Genomic DNA, 26,042 nt, shown 5'->3' on the forward strand with positions numbered 1-26,042 from the left:
CTTTTGCTGCTTCCTGATAGATGTTCGCAGCCCCTCTTTTATCCTATAGATTTGCAGCTACAATGCTGTTTACGGTATTAGTGATTTGATTACTTGATTTGAATGATATTAAGTTAAATCTCAGATATTCTATATAAATGATCAACTGACAGATGTGGTAGGTCTCATTTTCCCCTGTTGTAAGTGTGGCACCTAGGATGAAATTCAGTCACCATGAGGGAAAAAGAGGATACCTCCTGCTCGAAAAGGAAACAACCACTCTCCTCTTTCCTGTACCCCACTCATAGAAGAGCCTGTTATACAATGGCAGAGCCAGAGAACTATGTCACCAAAACATTCATAGTATCTCCATCCTTCTGAAGAGGCACAGAACACATCCAGGTTACTTAGGTAGAGTTTTCTACCTTGTGAAAAGTGTGAGATGTGACAAAATTTGCTCAGTCAGGGTGAACTAAACCTCAAATTCCACCACCTTGGTACGTGCCTCAGATACAGTTGTTACCCAAAAGGGGAGAGGAGGAAACAGGTGCTTCTTCAGGACAGTGCTCCTCCAGGACAGGTGTCAGGGCTATAAAACTGAACAAAGTGAGAAAGTGTTCCCTGTATGCCAAAGTAAGATACTAAACACCTGCAAAAGTTTTAACCTTCTTTTTAATCTAAAGTGATAGTGCCAAAAATGGCACAGAACCATTCAAAATCATGCTTATGTGTTCTCTATCTGCCCATGTTTATTTATTGTGATTTAGAATCCTGAATAGCCCTTACCAAAACATAATTATTGTTTACCCTGAACAGTATTAAATTTCAAACCCCTAACACATCAGTTTTATCATATCCAGAAAGCAATTTCCAGTTCTTTACAAATTTTCCCAGTATGTGGATGCATTCTCCCTCAAAAAAACCTTAGAGTCCTGTGTTCTCAGAAAACTTATATGCCAATGTTATGTGGTATCCAGGATTAGCCTTATCTTTATAGTATTAATAATCATAACAGAAGAACAAAAAGCTTAAAATCCCTTAAATGAACTGTGAATAAATGATATGTAGATTTTTATGGTACATTTTGTTTAACAAAGCCCATGAGTCTTTTTCTTGATCCAAAATGCATCTGAAATCACTTGACAACCTTGAGTCAGAGAAGCACATTACCATATGAAACAAAAATCTGAAGAAGGAATGACCTAAAGTTTGCATATTGAATGGTTTTCAAGAGAGATATTTGATTAACCTTCATTGGCCTTTTATGTGTCTTCTCTGTATGGATTTGTTATGGCTGGTTATTGATGATGATCATAGTAATGCAGCTACCAGGGAAAGAAAAGAGGATTCTGAAATGTAAGGTCATGATTGTTCTTTGTACAGATTAAAATGAAAAACAAATAAAAGGATTGCATGAATTCCTGGTAAGTATTAAAAAAACCTGCTTTAAAACTCTATTTAAAAAAATTCTCAGTCCACTTTCGAAGGCTTACCATGCTTATGCTGCTGTAGCTCTTTAGCCAGAGCTCTGACTAGAATAATTTTTCTCTGCCTAAAGCTGGTAAATGAAGCCATTATTCCTACAGCATTTCATTGGTCAATGAATGGAAGTATTTTAGTTACCTGATGTTGTGAAAGGACTACATTTTTTGACAATTTGTATTTTCTGTCTATAAGAAAACTGCAAGAAATGCCTGTAAATACTACTGCATGTTTCAACTTAGTTCATTGTTATTCTGATTAAAATTCTATATACCCATTTTTAAAAATATCAGTTAGGCTATTTATGCTCCACTGAAAACATGAAGGAAAAAAAAAGAAAAAGTCCCCCATAAAATGCTACTTGTTTTTTACAAAATCAATAATCTCTGAGCTACTTCTGTTGGATACAAACCCTATTGTTATAAAGACTTATTGTTTAATAATGTTTAAACTTCATATCATTATTTAAAATATTTTGAATCAATGTGATAAAAAATAGTGAGTTAATTACTTCTTTGTTTGTTTTATCTTAAGTGTTTGTTGGAATGCTCCATTGTAAAAAAATTTCTGTAGACTTCCTTGAGAGAGCTGAATGTAGGTTCTGCAACTGGCAGTTGATCTGCAATTGTCATGTACAGTTTTCATAGGTAAATTGATCTTGGAGACAGTATGTTTCTCAGGACAATTCTGCAATGATTGTAAATAGTTTTCTTATTTATTTTTCCAAGAACAGCCTGATGTCAGACTTAATTATTGCCACTTAAACTAAAGCTTATAGGTAGAAACAACAGTATACTGAGTTAATAACATTAACAGCATACCAAATGGATCTACTTCTTTATTAATACATTTGGTCATGCATCAATTAATTCAGGATTCTGACTGAATTGAAATATCTATGTCTTCTCTAGGATTAAAATGATGGCTGATGTGAACAAGATCTTTGGTTTAGTCCACATGTATTGAATAGATATCAGCCATTATTAAAAACTTAAATGAAATTGAGGGCAGATAATTTAAATGCTAATCTCCCTAAGAAGGTCTAAATCAGGAATAATAGGGTTTCATTTAAATTGTGATCTCATATTATTATGAATCCTGTTCAAAACTAGCTAGAAAAGAATGAATGCTGCTCATAATGATCTAGATAATAAAGCACTTTAACTTTCTTTTCTAGAAATGATGGAAGGTTTTTGTTTGTTTTTCATTAAAAGTCCAATAAGGTTGAGAAATGAAATGCATATGAAAGGTGTTGCCTTTTTTCTGGAAGGCATGAGAGGTTCTGCTTGAATTAATTTGATTTGTCTGATATAGAAGTCCTAACTTTTTATCTAGATTAACACGTTCCAGATGATTCCCAAACCTCAATATGTTAAGCTTTATCCTAATAATTTTATCTACTTAGTGTCACAAAATATAGAAGGAAAATCATACTGAAAATTCTGAAAATAAACATAATATGGAGAAAGAAAACTCAGCACCTCCTGCTAGGAAGTATGATGCTATAAGTAATCTTGAATTAACTAGTTACTAATAAGTCTTCACAAACATTTTTAAGAGGTCATGTAAGTTTTTTTACATTTATGGTAATGATGTACCAGACATTACAAGCAGATTCAGTTGAATTATTTGACTCCCTGACACATACCCAAGAATGAAAGTGTACATGTAGACACTCTTTGTGGAACTCAGAAAGATGAATGAATAGGCTTACAACGACATGAGATACAAGATCAAAAAGTATCAAACTCTGCCTGCCTAGTATGTCAAAATAAAATGTTATTTTCCTTTTTTACTATCTCTTTCATAGACAAAGCCTTGAAAAGATATACATAATACTCCATATATTACAAAGAAGAAAGAAAACTTTTTTTTTTTTTTTTTTCTCTCCAAGACAAAAGGCATTTTCCATGAAAAAAATAGAACTTTCAAATTAACAGTTTTTCAAGGTTTGGACTGATATCTTCAGAATCAAAACTTTCTATAAAACATGTTTTTTTGTTTGGCTGGGCATTTTTTTAGTGGGTGATTTGGTTCTTTGTTTATGTTTTCTGCAGAAAATATATCACACTTTTTAATAATTTTTCTTACTTCTCCTGTTTCATTTGAAAATTTACAGCCCATTTCCTGACCACCTTCTCCAATAAAAAGATCCTTACTGCATAGTTTTTTGCACAAGGGTGCTTATATGCTTGAAAAAGTGAATAAAAGCATCTCAGAATCCACAGTTCTCCAACACTATGGGTTAGTTCTAAAATAATTTTCTTCCTTTGTCCAAGATAAAAATGTAAGATAGTTGTGAAATTAATTACAGAAATGTACTGAGGAATGGAGCTAAAGTTTGGCTTGCTTCTTTCAATTTCACTTTAATTTTTGCTCTCACCAAATTGAGTGAATTTGCTGCTTAGCATCAGTACTTGAAAATAATAGATTTAAGTAAGCAAGAATTACGACTTTCTTGACAATGCAAGATATTAATTTAAATGTGAGCATTACAACTTAAAATGGTTTCCACTATTACTATTAACTATTCTAAAGTAAAACAAGTAAGATATTGAAGTCATCAGTAATATTTTCTAAAAAGAAAAAAATATTTTTGTCCATAACAAGTTAATTTTTCATTAAAAAATACTAAGCAAGAATGAGAACAGCACATTTGCACTGTTTATATTGAAAGTATTTAGGGTTATTAATTAAGCATGCATTATTACTATGTTTAAATTTTATATTCAGAGGACAACAATACAGTAAAAGAAAACTTTCACATTTCAGTTAAAATTTAGAGTATTGCTTAGAAAAACACATCAGAAATTATATATTAATTTGAAAATTGTGCCAGTTTTGTACAAAAACAATTAATTTTGGATCGCAAAATGAACAGCTTCAGGAATCTTATAAATTTATTCCAAATACATTTTAACACTTCTTTTAATTTTAAATTAGTATATTTTGAAAGGAAAATAAAAATGTATTGCAGTCATAAAATTATTTTCCACCATTTTTTGTGTCTTTGAGGCTATGCTATTACCAACAGTGTTATTCTTTGTCCAGCCCTTGATTCTCAAATAGATTTTAACTGAAGTCGATTAAATCACTTAAATATTCCCTCAGTCTCTTCTTTAAGTCTTTTAGAAAATGCAAAGTTTGTTATCTTATCTGGACTCCTAAATGTAGAGATCACAAGGTCGTGAACTGATCATGTATGGAGCTGAAGTTTAAACTCCTTTTCTAAATCCCATTTTATCCAACTGAACCTTACTGATATTACTTAAAGAACTTTTTGTTTTGCTAGAAATTGAATGAATTGAGCTAAATCCAACATAATCATCTGCTTTACTCACTTGACAGTTTTGTAACTAGAAGGCTTAAACTGAAATTGTAAATAATGCTTATACCTAACTTACTGAGTTTCTACTTGTTTTTCAAACAACCATTGTCTTAGGAATAAAATAATGAAATGTCTTTGCAATTAATAAGTTCTCTAGTCTAGAATGTCTCATTTTGCTTTGTTTTCTACCATCTTCTTTCAGCTCATCAAATGTTCTGGATCTGTTTGGAATTCTTTCTAACTTATTAACGCTTAATTAATGATTTCAGTAAACCTGTTTTAGCTCAGAGATGATTTCTTTGCATTTTTCTATAGTAACACAAATATTCAGTAGCTGAAAATCAATATTTGTGTTACTCATGGAATTAATTATTCATAATGTGTGAGTTAGTCAAGGCAGTTGCTTCAACCAACTCACAAAAAAGAGACTATACTAAATACCTCTTATTTCTGTATTCTCAGAGAAAGGTAATTTTCTCCCCAGCAATGAGATGTAGCAGACTTCAGGATCTTTAAGAAACTCTAGGCTAGTTCTTTATTGAAACATACTGCTAATCATTTCTGTCACAATTTACATTAATATTTACCACTTAGACACAACAGACTTTCATGAGACTATGTCTGTGATCTGTGTATGCATGCAGGTGATAACGTATTGCAAAGACATCAGTCACACAGCAATAACAGTGAATGGTTCTGGACTGGAATTTTTGAAAGAAATCTGATTGTGTTTTCTGTCTAAAAACTGAACTCTGACATCTACTAAACTGGTATTTTTGGTGATCACAGTCACTGGCAGAGGAAATGTATTCAGTGTTTAATTGATATGTAATTTCAGCTTTTTCCCCACATGCTTAAAATAATTTCATATTCAGAAGAAAGTTTAAACTGGCCTTTCACCCTTCAGTTGTAATCCTTAGTACTCATTATCCCTCCCCAACATCAGGGTACAAAAAGCAAAACAAACAAAACATAAGATAGCATAGTTTAATTTTGTTTTCCTTAACCTATCATTAGGCTACCAAAACGAATGCATTAGATAAACAAATAATCATACACATACACATTCTCTAAGGTTTTACTTTTGATATAAAAATGAAGAAACTTGATTTTTTTTCCCAGCTCTATTGAATAAACTAAGTAATGGGATTGGAATATTCATTGGTAGCATCTGTGGAAAGTAATTAAACTGTGGTGTTGAAATCACTTCCACATCATTAATGTGGAACCCAAACGTTATGATTTAATGAGCTCATTTATTAAATTCTTCAATATTATTTCCTATAAGTGGTCCCTTGTTATTATTTATCATACTGTTTGAATTTTAACTCAATTTATAAATATACCCACACTTTTTCGGCATACATACTGACCTTTGTTGGACTGCTAGTACTACTGGGCCTGTCTTTGAAAGTGAAACTTATTTGACCAATTTACTTATCACCCTGATGTGTTACTGATTAAAGTGTGATTCAGTTTGTTTTATTCTGCTCCCTAGCCAGCCTTTGCCTCTAGTGTGTCTCTTCACAATTCTAGCCATCTATGCATTTTACATAGTCGCAGAAATAAGGAGTGCAAAATCTAAGATACAAGCTTTTTACACAATTACACTGATGCAGAGATCTACATTTAACCTCACCATGGTAGGTTCTCTAGCAAATGAAGAAAAATATATTTATTTCAAGATAAATGCCTTCTTAAAGCAAATACCTATCTCCTATGTTCGACATTTACTTTCCAGATGTTAGGTGAGATGAATCTCAGAGTATTTGTATTTTTTCTTCTCTAATCCTTGATGAAAAAAGTAATATAATAATTCTGAGACCCATACATGTTTTGCAATAGTGTTAAAATACTACATAAGAAATAAGAAAACTTCTAAAGGTCAAACTGCATTCATAAGGGAGATGATTAAAAAAAAAAAAGACACTAAAAAAAAAAAAGTAAAAAAATAACCCAACACTAGAGATAACACCCAACACTACAGGTAACGGAAAGGTTGAGCTCTGACAAAATATTCTTATTTTCTGATCTCCTTTTGTTCAAAGGCAGATATTTTTATTTGAAGCTCCTGTGAATCAAATTACTTTTTTTTTCTTTCAAAAGTGATAAATTGAGTAGAAGATTAGGTAAAAGCATGAGAGATGTCAGCAAATGGAAAACAAATGTTATTCAGTCAATAATAGGTAATAGCCTACATTTGAAAATTACTGGTTTGTATTTTTAACTGTAGATAACTGAAGTCTACCAAAAGTGATGTCATTTTCATAAAACTCCTGTAAGAGAATAAGTACGAAGAAATGAAATACAAAAGAAGCATCTTTTCCATAAATAATGTTCTCCTTTTTCAAACAGGATCTTCAAGTGTTTGAAACAGGTAAAAAGGATGGATAAGAAATCCTCAAATGAGAAACTGTGTGGTGCAATTGACACACTGGATGGAAGGGATGCCATCCACAGACACCTGGACATGTCTGAGAGGTGGCACCATGCAAAGCTCAGGAAGTTCCATAGGGCCAAGTGCAAAGTTCAGCACATGCATCAAGGCAATCTCAAGCACAAATACAGGTTGGTGGAGAATAGATTGAGAGCACTCTGAGAAGGATTTGGGGTTGTTGGTTGAGGAGAAGCTCAACATGACCCAATACTGTGAGCTTCAGCCCAGAAAGCCAACCGTATATTGGGCTGTATCAAAAGAAGCATGACCAGTGTGATTCTTTCCCTCTGCTCTGTTCTCCTGAGACCCCGCCTGGAATACTGCATGCAGCTCTGGATACTCCTATATAAGGAGGACATAGAGTTGTCAGCGTGAGTGCAGAGGAGCGCCATGAAGATGATCAGAGGGCTGAAGCACCTCTCCTATGAAGAGAGGCTGAGAGAGTTGGGGTTATTCAGTCTGGAGAAGGCTCTGGGGAGACCTTATAAGAGGCCTTTCAGTACTTCAAAAGAGCCTACAAGGCAGGTGAAGAGGGACTTTTTACAAGGGCATGTACTGACAGGACAAGGGCTAACAGCTTTAAACTGAAAGACGATAGATTTAGATTAGACAGAAGGAAGAAATTCTTCACCACTTCACCCCGGAAGTGTTCAGGGCCAGGCTGGATGGGGCTTTGAGCAACCTGGTCTAGTGGAAGGTGTCCCTGCTTATTGCAGGGGTAGCAGAACTAGATGATCTTTAAGGTTGCTTCCAACCCAAACATTTACATGATCCTTCTAAAATACATCTAAATATTAAACTATACAGAGGAATACAGAGATTATTCTACAAGCTTGCCTGAACTCTCCTATTATTATGGATTGACAAATTACTAATTCTCAATGTAATTAATTTATTTCTATTTACTTGAAGTTAACATAAAAATTACATTAAAAATATTGTCAAACATCCTCACATTCCCAAATTTATATTATTCTGATATCGGCCGACATTCAAATTGAGTTATTGCTTAATTCACTTGCATAAAACCAGCAATTAGCACCATCTGAGATGCTACATGGCATCTAAGAATCCACACAGGGCCAGTAAATAAGGCACTGGATTTATGTGGGAGCACTTCCAGAAAATTTGCTGGGAGCCAGGCAGCATGATAATTCATGGCACTTCTCAAATCAGCACATGGTTCTGTTCCTGTGTACTGAGAACTGCACTAGATCTTCATTGTCTACAGTGAAAGGTCAGAAATCTAGCTGGTGTGGAGAAACCTACACCCACAGGTGAATAGGAAACTGAATCATGTCTTCAGTCCTTTCAGATGCAACTTTTAATCTCTTGTCATCCAATTCATTTAAAAATTATTCAAAGAATTCACAAAATATTGTAGAGAATAACTAAATATATGCACATGCTGAGCACTTAGCCTAGACCTATAGGTGAGAACCAATCTAAAAAACCTAGAACTCTGATCTGGTGTGAATTCACATCAGCTGCACTTCTTCAGTGATTCTACAGATGGTTAGAGAACTGAAAAAGGTTATAACTTCATATAATCAATCACACTGCTCTGAAGGGGAAAGTTAGAGATTGACTGACAGAGAGTGGATACTCTCTGGTTTTGCTGAGCAAAGGATCCTTCAATTGTTTCATCTAGCCCAATATATACCGAAAAGGTCAGAACTTGATCAACCTCAGTCTGACATCTGTCTGGTTGTTTTTTTAGCGGTACGGAGAAATACCTCTTTGACAAATGACAGCTGAGCTGTGGAAGGAATTCACAAGTTTGTCTCACAATGTTGATCATCCAAGCTAGGATTTAAAGGATTGCTGCTTGATTATTATATCCAAATTCATATACACTTTAAAAATCATGTATGTCCAGATGTAATATGTGCCTTCCGAGAGGATTTAGAGGCTTAGCATTTCCTACAGGTTCCCTACAACATCTCTGTATAAATAAAATAAGAACCTAGGTGGATCAGTTCACTTTGTCTCCAGTGACTTACAGAGTATTTAAGCACTTTATAAGGCCTCAATTGTTTCTGCCCCTGGGCAAGGGCCCTAATTTAGATGCCTATATTAGTTTCACTGGCTCTAAGCCACAGTGTGTTTAATAATCAAAGACTACGCAGGATCCTACTGATGTGATTTGCAAGCCTCCGAAACTGAAATTATTAGAATTGTTGCAGAGAGAAAGTCAATAATATCAAGGCTTTACCCTATGCTATTTTTTAGCTTTCATAGTTAACCAATGATTTACTATTACAAGCAATTGCAGAAAACATCCATTATAAACACAGCACACTGGTGGAGTACAAGTTATCTTTAACCATTTCTGCAAGTAAATATTTGTTCTCTTTTTATCATGCACATCTTTGCTGAGAAAAATTAAAACATAAATATAATATGCTCATTTTTTACTAGTCATGCTCTTATAGGCACTCAGTATAATGTGTTAACTCCTACCTCCTGCATGTAGATTCCTTTAGCAGCTTAACTGTCATTAGCAACTTTTCACACTCTTAAGAAACACCATAAAAATAATGTTTCACCCAATGGAACCTGCACACATTCTTGGTTCATGCTGTAGCCTGAACATTAACATCTCAGTCTCCTCCAAGCTAAAGAGACCCAGCTCCCTCAGCCTTTCCTCATAAGGGAGATGCTCCACTCCCTTAATCATCTTTATGGCTCTGCACTGGACTCTCTCCAGCAGTTCCCTGTCCTTCTTGAACTGAGAGGCCCAGAACTGGACACAATATTCCAGGTGTGGTCTCATCAGGGCGGAGTAGAGGGGAAGGAGAACCTCTTTAGACCTACTAACCACCCCCCCTTCTACTACACCCCAGGATGCCATTGGCCTTCCTGGCCACAAGGGCACAGTGCTGGCTCATGGTCATCCTCCTGTCCACCAGGAACCCCAGGTCCCTTTCCCCTACACTGCTCTCCAACAGGTCATTCCCCAACTTATACTGGAACCTGAGGCTGTTCCTGCCCAGATGCAATACTCTACACTTGGCCTTGTTATATTTCATTAATTTTTTCCCCGCCCAACTCTCCAGCCTGTCCAGGTCTTACTGGATGGCAGCACAGCCTTCTGGCATGTCAGCCACTCCTCCCAGTTTTGTGTCATCACCAAACTTGCTGACAGTGCACTCTATTCCCTCATTCAAGTAGTTGATGAATATATTGAATAGTACTGGTCCTAGTACTGACCCTTGAGGCACTCCACTAGATACAGGCCTCCAACTAGACTCCACCCCATTGACCACGACTCTCTGGCTTCTTTCCTTCAGCCAGTTCACAGTCCACCTCACTACCCGATCGTCCAGATCACGCTTTCTCACTTTAGATGCGAGAATTCTGTGGGAGACTGTGTCAAATGCTTTACTGAAGTCAAGGCAACCACACCCACTGCTTTGCCATTATCTATCTACCTGGTTATGTCCTCGTAAAAGGCTATGAGGTTGGTTAAGTATGACTTCCCCTTGGTGAAGCCATGTTGACTGCCCCTAATGTCCCTCTTATCCTTGAAATGTCTTGAGATGGAACCAAAAATAAGTTGCTTCATCACCTTTCCAGGCATGAAGGTGAGGCTGACCTGCCTATAGTTACCCAAGTCCTCCTTCTTGCCCTTTTTGAAGACTAGAGTGACATTTGCTTTCCTCCAGTCCTCAGGCACCTCTCTTGTTTCCCAAGACTTGGCAAAGATGATGGAGAGTGGTCCAGCAATGACCTCAGCCAGCTCCCCCAGCACCCGTGGGTGCATCCCATTTGGACCCACAGATTTATGGATGTCCAGATTGTCCCCAACCCGGTCCTCATCAACCAAGGCAAACTCCTCCATTGTTCTGACTTCCTCTGGGGCCTCAGGGGTATGGGACTCCTCAGGACAGCCTCTGACAGTGTAGACAAAGAAGGCATTCAGTAGCTCTGCCTTCTCTGTATCTTCTGGCACCAGGACACTCACCTCATTCATCAGTGGGCCTGCACTGCTTCTAGCGTTGGTTTTATCTGCCATGTATTTGAAGAAGCTCTTTCTGTTGTCCTTGATTACATTAGTAGTAAACAAAATGGGGCTAGGCAGAGGGTCAAACATACTGATTGCATTGAATGTTTCCAGGTATAGCTTGAGTCAGGGAATAGGAAGTACAAGCACAGAAAAAAAAAAAAAAAATTGTTTTGGGAAATGAGGAGAGAAAGACAAGGAGAATTCAGTGATGTAAAATCTTTTATATTGTTTGCCTTGAGGGTCAGAAGTTAATGTGTTAGCTTCAACTGCAGAAAAGGTTAGGCTTTTGTCCATATAGAATTAGTGAGAATTCAGATGAACCATTTTGCTCCCTGAGCTGTGGGGATGGTAATCACTAGATCACACATCATCAGGAAAGTAATGATTAGATGATGGGTCAGGACAGTCATCAGAGAACTAGGAGAGAACACCTTTAGCTATTCCAGCTAGACTTTAATGTGTATATCTTTCCACAAACATATATTTTCAGACCTAAGTAAAAGGTTCACAAGAATATTCTACTATAAAGGAATGAAATAAATATTTTTTATGTTTATGTATATGTCCATGTGCAGGTGCATGCACCAATATATGCTGGAAAAGTGGTTCTGTCTGAACATCAAGAAACACCTTTATACTGTGAGGGTGACTGGGCCCTGACACAGTCCTTGGATGCATCAAAAAACATTTGGACATGGTCCTGGGCAACTGGCTCTAGGTGGCCCTGCCTGAGCAGAGCTGTTAGACGAGATGACCTCCAGAGGTCCGTTCCAACCTCAGCCACTCTGTGATTCTGTAATTACGTATGTATTTATCATATCACATCATGTCAAAAAAGCGATCCACAAACAGTCTTTAGAGGATTTGGTTTGTTTACATGTATCATTTTTGTTTGATTTTTTAAAAAGATTAATATTATTTTATTCAAATTTCATTTAAAAATACTGCTGAAAATTGAGGGCAACTGTGGTACCTTTTAGCCTTTCAGCCACAAAAAGTAACTTCATAGAGTTTTTGCACAGTTGAAAAAATGTCACCTTAACGATATTTTTTATTTGTTTCTTAACTTGTTTGTTTGTTAACTTAGTGAAGAATGTTATTAAAAATCATGAGAAAAATATTTATTATAAGTTTATAATTGAACAATTCAAGTAAATAATTTGAAATACTTGAGTACTTCCAAATGTTTACTCCCCTGGATCCTTTATGAGTGAAAATGAACATACTAAATTTATATGTTTTCTATACAAATCAACACAAAATATTTGGAAGACCTATTGAAAGAAGTCACTAAATCTCACCTCTTCTAGTTTCACTTGAATGAAGGAATATGAACTGGTTCAGTTTAGCAGACAGTTTCAGGCAAATCAAAGGAGCAAAAATAAAGTTCTATGGCCGTGTTGTAAGTTCTATTATTTCATTTTCAGCTCCATGATACTTTTAATATGTTAATAATGATTGGCTTCCCCTAAATTGTTCTACTGAATTCTGAATTACACTGTTTGATATCCTATTATGGAAGTCTGACTACATTGCCAATATCATTACTGCACCGTGACAGTGAAATGAGGTATCATAAAAACTCATGCTATAAATTTAAGCCTTAATTTTAAGGGGATCTCAGTACAATATTTTCAATCTGTTAGTTATTGTTGCAGTCTATGACTTCATCTTTTTTAGTGAATTTAAAAGTAAGGAATCCAAGTAGTTTGGTTTTGGTTTTGTTTTGTTTTGTTTTGTTTTGTTTTGTTTTCACAAAGGTGCAATGAATAGCTTTTAATTTTCACCTGGCTTCTCTCCAGAGAGCTCTTCAGTTAATTTTCAGGAGTGTGATAGTGTGATGATAGTGTGTTTTATTTGATGTACACTTAAATATAAACTCTAGGAAGAAAAAATTCACCTTTTCGTAATAAGTAATAAATTTTTACCTTCAGCTCTCAATAATTTTCTGTTGAAACTTTGTTGTATCTTAATTTGGAAACACTTTTAGAATACTTTTTTAGCATTATAGAAAATATTTCTATGATGCAGTACTCAGTTATAGACAAGCACCAGTGCATAAGGGTTAATTTTCAGATCAAACTGGACAAAAAACACTTAGAATTGCCAGAAATATATCACTCTAAAATAACTAGTTTTGAAACTCCTTACAAACAGTTTTGAAAGTACTACTGATTTGGCTTTTGGTTTGGTGGGTGTTTGTTTTGTTTTGTTGGGTTGTTTTGTTTGGTTGGTTTTGCTCTACTCACTGATTACCTGCTTCCTGGCTCTTCAGAAAGAAATTCATTCTCTCTAAAAGCTGGGCTTGAATCTGAATAAATAAATCTTATGAGAAATTTTCTAAAAAAATACACAATGGAAGGAAGTTTGAGGTTAACACAACTGTTTTAGCAATTTATAGGTGGGTGTCAATTATGTGAAATACCAATGATACATGTTTACATTTGTGATGCTTATCTATGATAGGCAGTAGAAATCTAGGATTTAAATCTGTTGCTAAACATGGGATACAGTGATACTTCATATAACTTAAGGTATCCAGGATGATGTATAACAAAGTGGGCACAATTCAGTTTCAGAAATGAGTGACATCAGCGCTGTTGGCAGTGTCTCAGAGTATTCTTATGCATTGGAGACAGAGAGGAAAACCAGCAGTGTGGAGTGTAGTCATAGCTACTCAACTACAAAGGGAATTGCCTTTAACACTGTGGATTAAGAGCTACAGCACTCAGCTTGTTAATGTGGGGATCACTGGTTTACATGCAATTAGGAGTGCAGAGGCAAGCAAAGTATGTGATGCCTAGATGAAGTAAAATCTCTGTTGATTGGAGGAATGCAGATACATTTATAAGCCTATGATCTACTGGCTTTTGGAGGGGTAGCGGGGTAGGGAAGAGAGAAAGACTTGATACTGTGTAAGCACTGCTCAGCAGTAGCCAAAACATTGGTGTGTTATCAACGCTGTTCTAGCCACAAATGGAAAGCACAGCACCACACAGGTTGCCTTGAAGAAAGTTAACTCCACCCCAGCCAGACCCAGTACACCAGCTGAAAACAGAATTATTATCTAGAGGTATTAAATAGAAGAAAATTACTATTTACTTATCTGAGAAAAAAGGAGGTAACTGAAACCTGAATCACAGAATCACAGAAACATTCATAGGAAGGGAGCTTCGAAGGACCTCCAGTGGTCAACTAGTTCAAACTCTCACTCAAATCACAGCTAATGCCAACACTAGATTGGTTGATCACCTGATCTAGCTAACTCAGAAAAACCTTCAATGAAGAACATCGCTTAACCTCTGAAAAATTTGCTGCAGTGGTTCAATGCATTCCAAGTGACTTCCCCTGACAGTCAATGTCGAATCTGAAATGTCCATGCTACAAGCTGGTGCATTTGCCCCTTCTTATATTTTGTGGTGCTCTCAAGAAGAATTTGATTCCACGATCTTCCCTTCAGAAGTCTTAAGTTGTCATTAGTTCATCATTTAGCCTTCTCTTCACCAGATTATATAAGTCCACTTCCTCAGGCTCATCTCTCCTATGTTACATACCATCTTTGTAGCCCATCACTGGATCTTCTACAGTTTCTTGCTATGCCTTTCAAACTGCGGAGTGCAACAAAGGAAACAATATTCCAGCTGCAGCCTTAGCAGCAGCAGGTATTGTAGGACTAATGACTTTATGTGGATTGCTGACAATTTTTCCTGATGTAAATCAATACACAGATTCCCTTGCTCATGTTGGTGGTTCCTACTCAGCTGGGTATCTGTCATAACCCCCAGTGATTTTTTTCTCACAATATTTACTATTCTGCGTGTCTTTTTTAGCATGTTACGATAGCTGTAGCTACTCCTCTTCAGTTTGACAATTCTGCACTTTTGGAGTATCTGTTGGACCAATCCTCAAGTTTATTGAGGTCACTCCAGATGAAGGGCTGTTATTCATTTTTTATAATTCTGAACAGTTTTGCATTTAAACACCCAGAGCATTTGGCAGTTGCAGATTATAAATTCATAAGCATTTTCACAATAATGGTGACGTTATTGCTAGGGATAAAAAAAAAAAAAAGGAAAAGAAAAAAATAAAAGAAAAAAGAAAAAGGAAAAAAGAATACCTGAGGTGGAAGCAGTGGTAATCTGATATAAGCAAGTAGCATACTTAGGTCATTGCATCGCCTCTGCATATCATACTTCACCCACATCATTAAGGCATGGAAAATTGTCTCTTCGTCAGGAACATTCACATCGTCACTAGCAAGAAGTTTATGGAGTTCTTCAGCAGGTAGAAGTAAAAATTCTTGATTTCTTATAACTTCCATTATATTCTCCTGAGAAGAAAAAAGTAAGTCAGATTCAGTAATACCGAAAGAAAATAAAGGCAGCTGTTAAAGCTAATACACCCATAGGATTTGTCAATATCTTCTATAATCGGCCCTCTTACATCTCATAAGAAAAATAAACCAAACATTATTAGAATTTAACAGGTGTAGCTGTAATTCATATATTACTATATTCAGAAAACAATATGAAGAGTATATGGTAATATTGTAATTAAAAATTGTCAGAATTAACAAAGTCTAGGGCAGATCTGTATATTATTTGTGATTTTAATAAACTCAGTTGTAATTGAGCACATTCAATATACCGTAAATCTTTGCATATCCATACTGTATTTTTTCACTATTTGATCTATTTCTTAAATAACTTCTCAGTCATATACAGTTATATTATTGATATCCATATGATGACTGTCTATACATATGACAAGTCTGAGACAAATATCAACTCCATGAACTTAGAATTATTTCTCAAACTTATCCACCTAACATGCAAAATATACAGAGCAGTTAATCTCAGAGTATTGAAATTTACAATGCTTATAACTATAAAAAGCTATATAAACTATATAAAACATATAAGCTACATAAACTAAACAAAAATGTTTCATTTAGTTGGCTGAATCCTAAGGACTGAATTAAGTGCTCTCTGAACTACCTACCCTACATTACCAGGACACAACAGAATCATAGTTCTGCAGGGAATCATTCTCCAAATATTTCTTTTAGGGTACTCAGTCTCTGCGGAGAAACAGCAAACGTGTTTTCGTATTCTTGATTAATACAGAAGTGTAAGAAAAAACTAAAGTAGGTATAGACTGGAGACACCAGACCCTCCTCCTGGAAAAATAGATCTAACTTTTGACATAAAACAGAAGTGTAAAATGTGTTGAAGGGAGAAGAAAGTTACAATTTCTGATTGATAGACAAAATATAATCATGAACTTCATAACGATATTTTGGATATATTTTGTGACATCATGATGAGAAGCAGGGAAGGAATGACAAAAGGCCAGTCAAGGACTTAATTGTAAGAACATCAAAATCAAGGGAAGTGGATAATTCCACCGCTACTCTCACTAAATTCAGGTCTTAGCATATCAAAATTTATACTAACGCTGTCTATAATTGCTTGTTTGAGTCTGGGCCAGGGGAAATACTGACTGGTCTGTATTACTGGAATGGAAATATAAGTAACACAGTATTACTGAGACAATGTAACTTCTACAGAAAAAAAAAAAATGTTGCAAGACTTAAAACATCAGAATTATACTCTGGCCCTAGTAAATCACATGTTGTCTTCCCCCCTGCCTCATGCAATACAATAAAATTTTTTGTTTTACTTTTCCAAAGTCATATTTTTAAGTTTTTGTTTAAAAGGATTTATTGAAAATCAACTCCATAAGATTTTGTATAAGGTAGCAGAGATGAGTAATAGAGACATAGACATGATAAAATCATGACAGAAATTAATTTAAATGTGTAATGCAATTACACATTAAAAACATATGTGCAAATAGAATAAACTAGATAAAGTTGAAATTGATGCTTATTATTAGGAATGTGAATACATTTACATGTAAAACTTAACTTTCAATGAGTAATTTTTTAGCTCTACATAAACACCCAAAACAGAATGCTGACACAACAGGCAACTGAAGATATATGTATGGTCATCGTCTGTATTAGCCATGCTGCTTAGTTGTCTTTACATGACTGATAATTAGATAAAAACTTGAGTCAGCTCTTTTTTAAAAATTGCTTGATTAAATGTCAATAGGTACCTAAAAAGATTTTTATGGCCTAAGCTGATGACTCCTGATAAAGTCTAAACTGTGTGACTAGAACATTTTACAATGGCTTGGAATTGTAAGGGAACTAGTTTGCAGGCACCTAACCACAAAATGGCTTAATTCGTTTTAATTAAAAAGCTGTAAAACTCAGAAAATTTCATTGCACTTCTCAATAAAATTATTTATAAGCCAAAGTTTAATTAAAACTGGTTAAACTGACAATAAATCCCTTTATGAAAAAAAAATATAACTCTACTTCTTAATGGGAACCAGCATCAAACTTTGCAATAGCATATTAATCCAAAGACCTAATATTATTGAGAAGCATTGTGATGGTGGAATACTTTTTATGAACTCACAGAACTTAATTAATTTTGAATAACACTCAGAGCAGGGGCTCTACATTCAGAATAATATTTTTAAGATTGATTAAGTTTTTTAATAAATTTTACTTGTTTTTTTCATTTAGATATATGCTTAAGGAGAACATATTCCAGTCTCTGTACTGATTTGCAATTGACTGAAAGTAGAATCCAACAAAGTTTGCAGACAAAACATATGAGCTCAAATCTGTTCTTCTAAACTTCTGGTTTGACGTTACTCAGGGTCAAGTATTGTAGAAAATGATATTTAATAAAAATTATGTAACTGCAACTTCTGCATATATATATATATTTGGATGGTATATTTATATACATGTTTTAAAATAGCCACAAAATCCAGGTTCAGTGCTAAAAACTCTGTCCTTCAGGTATTTAGCATTTCCTAAACTAACTATTGAATGTTTAGAACTTCCTAGATCACCTTCTAATTTCTTGAGATGCATTTCATTTGGAGTAGTAAAGCATATTTCAATGGCTTGCTGGTTTATCAGAAATAATTTATTATATGCTTTTTGTGGAAAAAATATCTGCCTTTCTTTTAAAATATAATTGGTCTTAATTTCTGCATTTAGAAACAGGTTACAAAATACGTGTGTGATCTAGTGGTCAAAATTCTCAGGATAAATGAAATTTTAAATTATCTTGAAATTAATGTGCAAGATAGGAGTTGAGCTACTCAGTCGTCCTTTAGTGAAGTGCTTTTAGAAATGCTTAGGTCCTCACAGGCTGAGAAACCTTAGTTTTGAGAATAAGGGTACTCAGCATTTAAGCGAGTCCTGGCTTATGTGACAGAGGTGCGTGAGTTTTCAGGACCTGTAACTTTTGATTCTGATACTCAAGAAGCTTTGCAGATCTGCTCTTCACTGTCTCATAAGTCCCATAAGATCAACTGAGCTGTGAATAATGCCTCTCCTGCATGGGTCATTCACTTAGCCTTTCCCTTCAGCAAGGATTTTAACATTTTAATTAAGTGGAGTAGTGGATTTTTCTTTTAAATTACAAAAGGTAACTTACAGTAGGAAGTATGAAAGTCTCTGAACCCACTTGGAGAAAGCTATGTTTCACTTGGTTGCCCTTCCACTTTCTCAAAATGGTCATCTAATAACCATTGCTGTGGGGTCATAGTATTTCCATGGTAGAGCTGTTTCACTTTAAAACCTTTTCAGCAGCACACAGGATTAGAATTAAGTGACCAAAAAATATTAGCACAGTAGAGTCATGTAAACAAAACATATCTGTATTTAAGCAAGTACCTGAAAATCTGATTCTGACAGATTATGCATCATAGAAACATAAATGCTCTAATGAAATTAAAGTTTTCTCAAATGGAATTTAATAAAAATAAATTCTACTACATATATCCTTATAATCATGTTATCAATACAAATCAATTTGATTTTTTTTTAATCAAGACTTGTAATGATCATTATTTCATATGGAATCAAATTATCTTGTAAAAGTTAGTTGTCATTGATGTTTACATCACTGATTTCACTAATCAGCATGTATGAATTGTAAGGAAGAACCTATCTTTTTTTTTTTTTTCGTATTAGAAAAAATATGAAATAATTCTATACTTTGAGAAAGAACATCATCTTCCAAGGGTGCTATTTAGAATGTGTGACATCAGACTTGCCATAGCAATGAAATTCTCAGCAGGTTTTTTGGTTTTGGATTTTGGGGTCTTCCTTAAGAAATTTTATTCTATTGATTTTGATGCTGTGGCCTTTCCAATAAAAAAATGAGGAATGCATAAAATAATGCTGAAAGAAAAAGATATCTATACTCTAGCCTTTCATTTAAATAGTACATGACTAGTGTCAATGAACATTTTAAGCCCACACTGCTCTTACTTTAGAACCTAAGTTTTCATGAGACCATTTAAATTAATGCATAAACAGAACATCTAATTTCCATATTAAATCAGATACTATACTTTCTAATATGCCAAGGACCTGAAAGTCAATTTTGATTTTAGTCAAGCCCCAAAATATTTCAGTTTGTAATTATTGTTGCTGTGCTACATTGAATTCAACCCTCCTGTTCTGTACCTACAGTTTCCTTATCAGACATACATTCCTTATACAAGATCATATCCCCTTTACAAAAGCTATCCTACTGTGTGTCTTCTTTCCAAAGGAGAATGCGCTTTTCAGGTTCCTGAACTCCCATTAAACAAAGGACCAGTACTTATCCATATGCTTATGGTCTGGTTCTCCAGCAAAATCCCAGATTTCATCTGAGAGTGAGCTCCATCTGCCCTATGTAATCCAAAAATCTGTATGCCTCTTCCAGTATCAGATGCTAACCTGATGTTGCCATCATGAAAGGGATATAAAGGCAGGGGTGTTCAAAGTATTGGCAGCTACTAGAAAGAGATCACATAGATGTATGCTCCTTCGCGCTTTGTCAGTGGGGAGATCAGCAACTGCTGCTTTTTGGGGAGAGCACACAGGAAGCTTAGGACAGAAGAGACTGTGACTATGGATACCAGCAAAGTTAGATTAGGACAATCTAAATATTTTCCTTTTTCATTTGCCACTTTTACTCTTTTTTTTTTCCCAAAATTTTCATATTTTAGGATATCAGTTTGCAGAATTAACCAGATTATAGTCTAAATCATCTTCAGTATCACGCGGCATTCTGAGATACCACAGCCTAAATGTAGTTAACAATCAGTTGATCATAGACGTTTGCCAATATGCAGGTTTATCATAGTAAACTGGTTAAAACTTTCAAGCTAGAGAGTCTTAATCTTGCAGATTTTCTTAACTGTGTCAAAGTGGTTAATATTTGTTTCTTGTTTTGTTGAAGGATCTTGGCTCACACATACTGCATGTATTCTTCTTCACATCTAAGAAGATCCAAAAGCCTAAACCTTTATACAAAACAGACACAACTTGCTAAATGGATGAAGACATCTACACCTTGCTTTCCCTGATTGAAAGAGTCTTCCAACACTGTTCTGGAAGGTCCTGTATTCCATAAAGCCTGGAACTTCTAAGTGCTAAGCCCCAGTGCATAAATAACATGTTCACCCCAGCATGGTATTTAGGAAAAACTGGTAGCCTGTAAACCAGTTATATTGTTATTCATTACCTTCCTTTTTTCTTTTTTTTTCTTTTTTTTTCTTTTCTTCCTATTCTTTTTTTTTTTTTGATTTTTTAATTTTTAATGTTATTTTATCCTCCCCAAAAGAAAGTTAATAGAACCAGGGAGGACAATTTGGGGACCTAAAATACTGGAATGTTTCTTTTCCATGACTTGAATTGTCAAAGACTGAGATACTCGTCATTGCAAGGGTTCTCAGCACAGTTTCAAGAGAATAGCAAAAGAGTCTAACACTGTGAATATTTTGTGGTATTTTGGACTGCAAAAGCTAAAAGTGGCCAAAACCAGAGACTCACAGTGCAAAATGTCACACTGGTGCAGTATTATAAAATGTGGATACACACTTGTGCTGACTCTGGTGCCTGCCTTGTTTTGCTTTTAATTGTATCAGATGTACCCTTGACACTATTCAAATCTGGAAGAAATGAGCTGGCCAAATATTTTAAATTGTGCTGTTTGCACAGCAGAAATGCAACCCTTCTCACCTAGATAACAGAACAACATTTTTTCTGGGTTTAAATTGCAACACTCCAGGGAAGTGGTCATGACACTCGCACTTTCTCCCTCTCCTAGCATGACTTTTCTTTCCTCCCCACCCTGCTCCTATAATTATGTTTTGGTACAAGTTTGCTGCCCCAATCCAGCACTATCATCCAATTTACAGCCTGGCAACAGTAGCTTCCCTAACCTTCAGGTCATAGAATCACAGAACCATCTAGTTTGGAACGGACCTCTTGAGATCATCTAGTCCAATGCACCTGTTCAAGCAGGTTCAGATAGAGTAGGTTGTCCAAGACCGTTTAGTTGTGTGTTGAATATCTACACAGAAGGTCACTCCACAGCCTCTCTTTGTAATATATTACAGTGATTGACCACCCTCACAGTAAAAAAGTGTATTCTTGTGTTCTGATGGAATTCCGTGGTTTTTTGTGTCCATTTCCTCTTGTTCTGTCAGTGGGTGCTACTGAGAAGAGGCTCCCTCCCTTATCTTTAGTCCATTCCTTCAGGCATTTGTACACGATAACTTTCTCTTCACCAAGCTGAAGAGTCCCAACTCTCTCAACATCTCCTTATATGAAAAATGCCCAAGCAATCATTGGAGCAACCACTGGAGATAAACCACTCCAGAACTGGTACTGAGAGGAGAAACAGAACCATTTTGTAGGATAGGAGGACATAAGGATCATCACTTACAACATCATGGATAATACCAGGGTAAACTAATGAGCTTAGGGAAGAGGGATATCTTCCACTAAGGGCCTCATGAACACTCCCCACAGCTTCTGGCCATTGCTGGAATACTCTATCCATGGATAGATTAAAACTCAGTCAGGATGGGAACATACATGAATACACATTCTGTAGTAGGTAGAGCAACTGTTAGCCCATATTGATCAAATTGGGTAAGGCAGCACACCATATCAGATCACCCATGGCTGTGGCCAAGAGTCAGGAATTGTGGTTTATAGCATCTTAAGCAAGATGAGTAAAAACAAAATTACTGTTAGAGAAGTCTTAGAAGCAGCACTGTTGGGCATCAGGTTGTTCAACAAAGGTTACAAATGTTTTTCACTATTTAATGTAATTTGCCATGCATGACCATGGTGTATGCCAGAGCCAAGGCCTGTGGATTAATAAAACCAGTCAGTAATACTTTCAGACACTGTGCTATAGTTTACTCTGCTCATTATGCAGAATGTACAACCAGGGAGGATGTTGGTATTCAGTTACAGAGATGTGTCACAACCTGTGTAATCTGGCCTTTGAACCATATCACTAACCAAGTCTGGATGCAGAAAGGAACAAGAGTAACCTTTTAACGTTTATGTCAAGGTAAGCAAGTATTTTTATGTCCTAATGGAGGCCCCATCTTGTTTACTCTTACCACAGGCATAAAAAAGGAAAACAAGGAAAATGGAGGGTAATAAGCCTAACAGGAACCTCACCAAAATCAAATCCTATTAAAAGAAAGCTGAAAATCTGAAAGGAAAAAAAAAAAAAAAAGATGCTGTTTACAAAAGGGATTACATGAGGTGGTTTCCCCAGACAGCAGCAAACTGCCTTGGCATCTCTTTAAGTTTTGTTTTAATCCAGTTACCCTTCTGTCGAACCTAATAACATCTGATCCACTGAAGATTGCTTCCTATAAAGGTATCATCTCAAAAACATCTGGAGATGGATAATTTGCCACTTTTGCATTAGCTTTCAGAAGTAATCATCCTCAACACTAAAATGTGTGTCTAATTTCCCATTTGAACTCTTCTGTCTTCCACTTACACATATTGGGTATTTTCATGCATTTCTCACTCTGATTAATGAGTCTATTAGAACCAAAACTTCAAAAACTCAAAATCATCTCTTTGGTTTTTAAAAATTCAAAGTGGTCAAGTTGTTATGGCCTTGTTTTTACAATTAATTCACAGTACTGTGCCCTGTAACACCATGTTGTAATGTTCAGGAGTGAAAATAAGATACTTAATCATTAATACTGTTTCTTGTGGTAGCACCTACAAATTCAGTGGCAATCTCATAATCATTCAGACCTATCATGACCCTGCTTAGCCTGTGAAATGTGATGGAATACAGCACAAAGCAAAGGCTGAAGGCATATGCAAAATCATATCTGTAAAAAAAAAGCTTCTACTTTCATAAATTATTAATAAATACTATAATTAAGATAACATTCCAAAAGGCAAATTGAAACCTCAGTCAGAGCATTAGAGTGAAATCTTTTCTCATATTCCGGTACTCCAAATTTGAATTAAAAATAAGGAGCCATTAAAATGAAAATGCATCTAACGAACCATGGGGAATTGCATGATCACAGAGGAAAAATGCCTTGTTCTATTACTCTCCTGTCTGCAGTTTGCAGCAAGTGTGTTTCTTCTGTCTTAATCAGCAATCTCAAAGCATATATGTTCTGTGTCACATGCGGTATGTGGTTGCTGAAGAACGTTTCTGTTCCAGTTCTGTTTGAAGAGTGAAATGCTTAAAACTGGAAGTTTATGTTAATATTAATACTTCAGATTCAGTAGTCATTTTAACTTAAACCAAATATTTAAAAAATCACATCAGAGACACATGAAAACTTCAGCATTTCTGATTAATTTACAGCAAATCAAAGGATTGAAAAAGTAAATACCTTTCCAGAGCATTCTAGGAAACATATAGCCCATCATAGAGAACATACAAAGTTCAGGAAATGCCTGAATCATTCTCTCACACAGTTTGTTTTTCATTGCCTAACTTTAATCTACCTTTCAACTAATATCTAGCATAACTTGAAGCATTCCTGACAGTCTTAATTACTATGAATAAAGAGAATATATTCCAAATTAGAAAAACACTGGAACACAAAAAGGATTCTGAGAACTGGCTCTCTATGTAAAGAGAACTTCCAATGACTTCCACTCCATAAGCAGGTTTGAAGAAATTCATATGGTAATTACTTTCTGAAGCACTTACAGCCTTCAAGAACATTATTATATGCAGATTAATTCTAAAGACACAATTTTATGCTAAGAAGTTAATTAAAATAGTCACACACACCCATCCCCTAGACAACAGAAACGTTTTGTAGTCCACAGTATTTCAGAAAATAGAATAATTCACACAAAGATATCTGATAATTAACAATGTTGATTTCCATACTCGTTCCAATAAAACAATGGTACATATTATAATGTAAAATTAACACTGTATTTAGATATTAAGTAATTAGTCAAGATGCAAGGCTGCTGAAAACTTGTCACATTAAGTTGTTGTCTTGGATAGAACACTTAAAAAACCTGGTAAATGAATGCTGAAAATACGTTAACCTACTGTGAGAATCCCAATAGGCAAATATCAGACTGAAGTGAAATTGTAAAACATTTGTCATCCTGCACATAGTATTGATTAAACTGACAGTTACTCTCCTCTTATTGGTGTTTTGGAAATTACAAATTTGGAAGGAACAGACATTATGTTTCACTCTCTCTAAGACTTCATGTCGCCATCAAATAATCTCATGCTGTCAACTAACTATAATATACAGTAATTTCTTAGCATCAGTTCTTTGTTAGGAAGAGAGAGGAGGCAAAGAGAACTTTCTAGCTGTGTCTCACTGTTGGTTGTTTTGCATTTTTTCTGTTTTATTTCACTTTCATTAGCTTGTGTTCAAGATCTAAATTCATTATCATTCTTCTCTTTTTAAAATCCACCACTTAAAAAATAATTTATATTTTTAAAAAGAATAATCTGAGCAAACTGTGCCCAGACTCAACTTCCCAAGCTATTTACTACAAAAGTGGTGTTTCTTTACATAATTAAACATTCCCTATGTAATAAAATAAATAAATAAATAAATAAATAAATAAACCTAGAATATATATCACTCTTCTAAAATCTAATTTAATTATTGTCTTTTTTATTAATCAACACAAATAAACACATAATTTCTTCTGGACATAAACAGAACACTACTAAATGAGATTTACATATGAAATTATGCTGCTTCACACAGCTGACTTTGAAGCAGAACAGAATTATAAATATTCTTGAAGATTAAGAATTTAAAACAACATGGGTACCTGAATGCTTTAGAAGGTACTCATTGCATTAAAAATATGGTATTTATTCAGATAAGCATCTTGATAGCTGATACAGTCTTGCACAGAATTTAGGTACCTAGAAGTTACTTAACAGAAAAAGAGCTGTATCGGTTTAGAACAAGCAAAGGTCCAATTGTGACCAGTCATGAAACATTGTCACTTGACAATTAGAAGGAATTTTAAAATGTAAATGTTATATCTTCTCTAGGTAACATAGATTTTGGAAATTTTTTATTTTAGTTATTTTCTATATGAGGTGTTTATAAGGCCTTTGTTGACTTCAATTTATTACATCGCACTTTAAATCTATTTAGGTTCAGTCTCCATAGAATCCCTTGCAGTAAACTACAGAACTTAAGCACATAGCTGTAAAAAGTAAGTATTTCCTTTTGTTTGCTTTTAAATCTTTCACTCAAATACATTTAATGCTCAGTTCTTGAAATAAGAGAAATATCCCATTCTCCCTTTTTATGCCATTTATATCTTTTGTGTCCATAATAACCTCTCTAGCAGTCATAGCTTCCCATTACAAAACAACAACAACAAAAACAACCAAAACAAACCCACCAATAACTAAAAACTTCCAAAA

At 35.1% G+C, this 26,042-nt stretch overlaps 1 protein-coding gene across 1 annotated transcript in view; it reads right to left on the reverse strand.

Moving 5' to 3' along the window:
• Nucleotides 1-26,042, reverse strand: part of KLHL1 (kelch like family member 1) — a 213,802-nt gene that overhangs the window by 65,458 nt on the left and 122,302 nt on the right. Inside the window, exon 5 of the mRNA XM_065832465.2 lies at nt 15,353-15,565. Coding sequence (XP_065688537.2) covers nt 15,353-15,565 — 213 coding nt within the window. The remainder of the gene's footprint in view (nt 1-15,352; nt 15,566-26,042) is intronic.

Source organism: Patagioenas fasciata, chromosome 1, assembly GCF_037038585.1.
Source record: "Patagioenas fasciata isolate bPatFas1 chromosome 1, bPatFas1.hap1, whole genome shotgun sequence".
NCBI lineage: Eukaryota > Metazoa > Chordata > Aves > Columbiformes > Columbidae > Patagioenas > Patagioenas fasciata.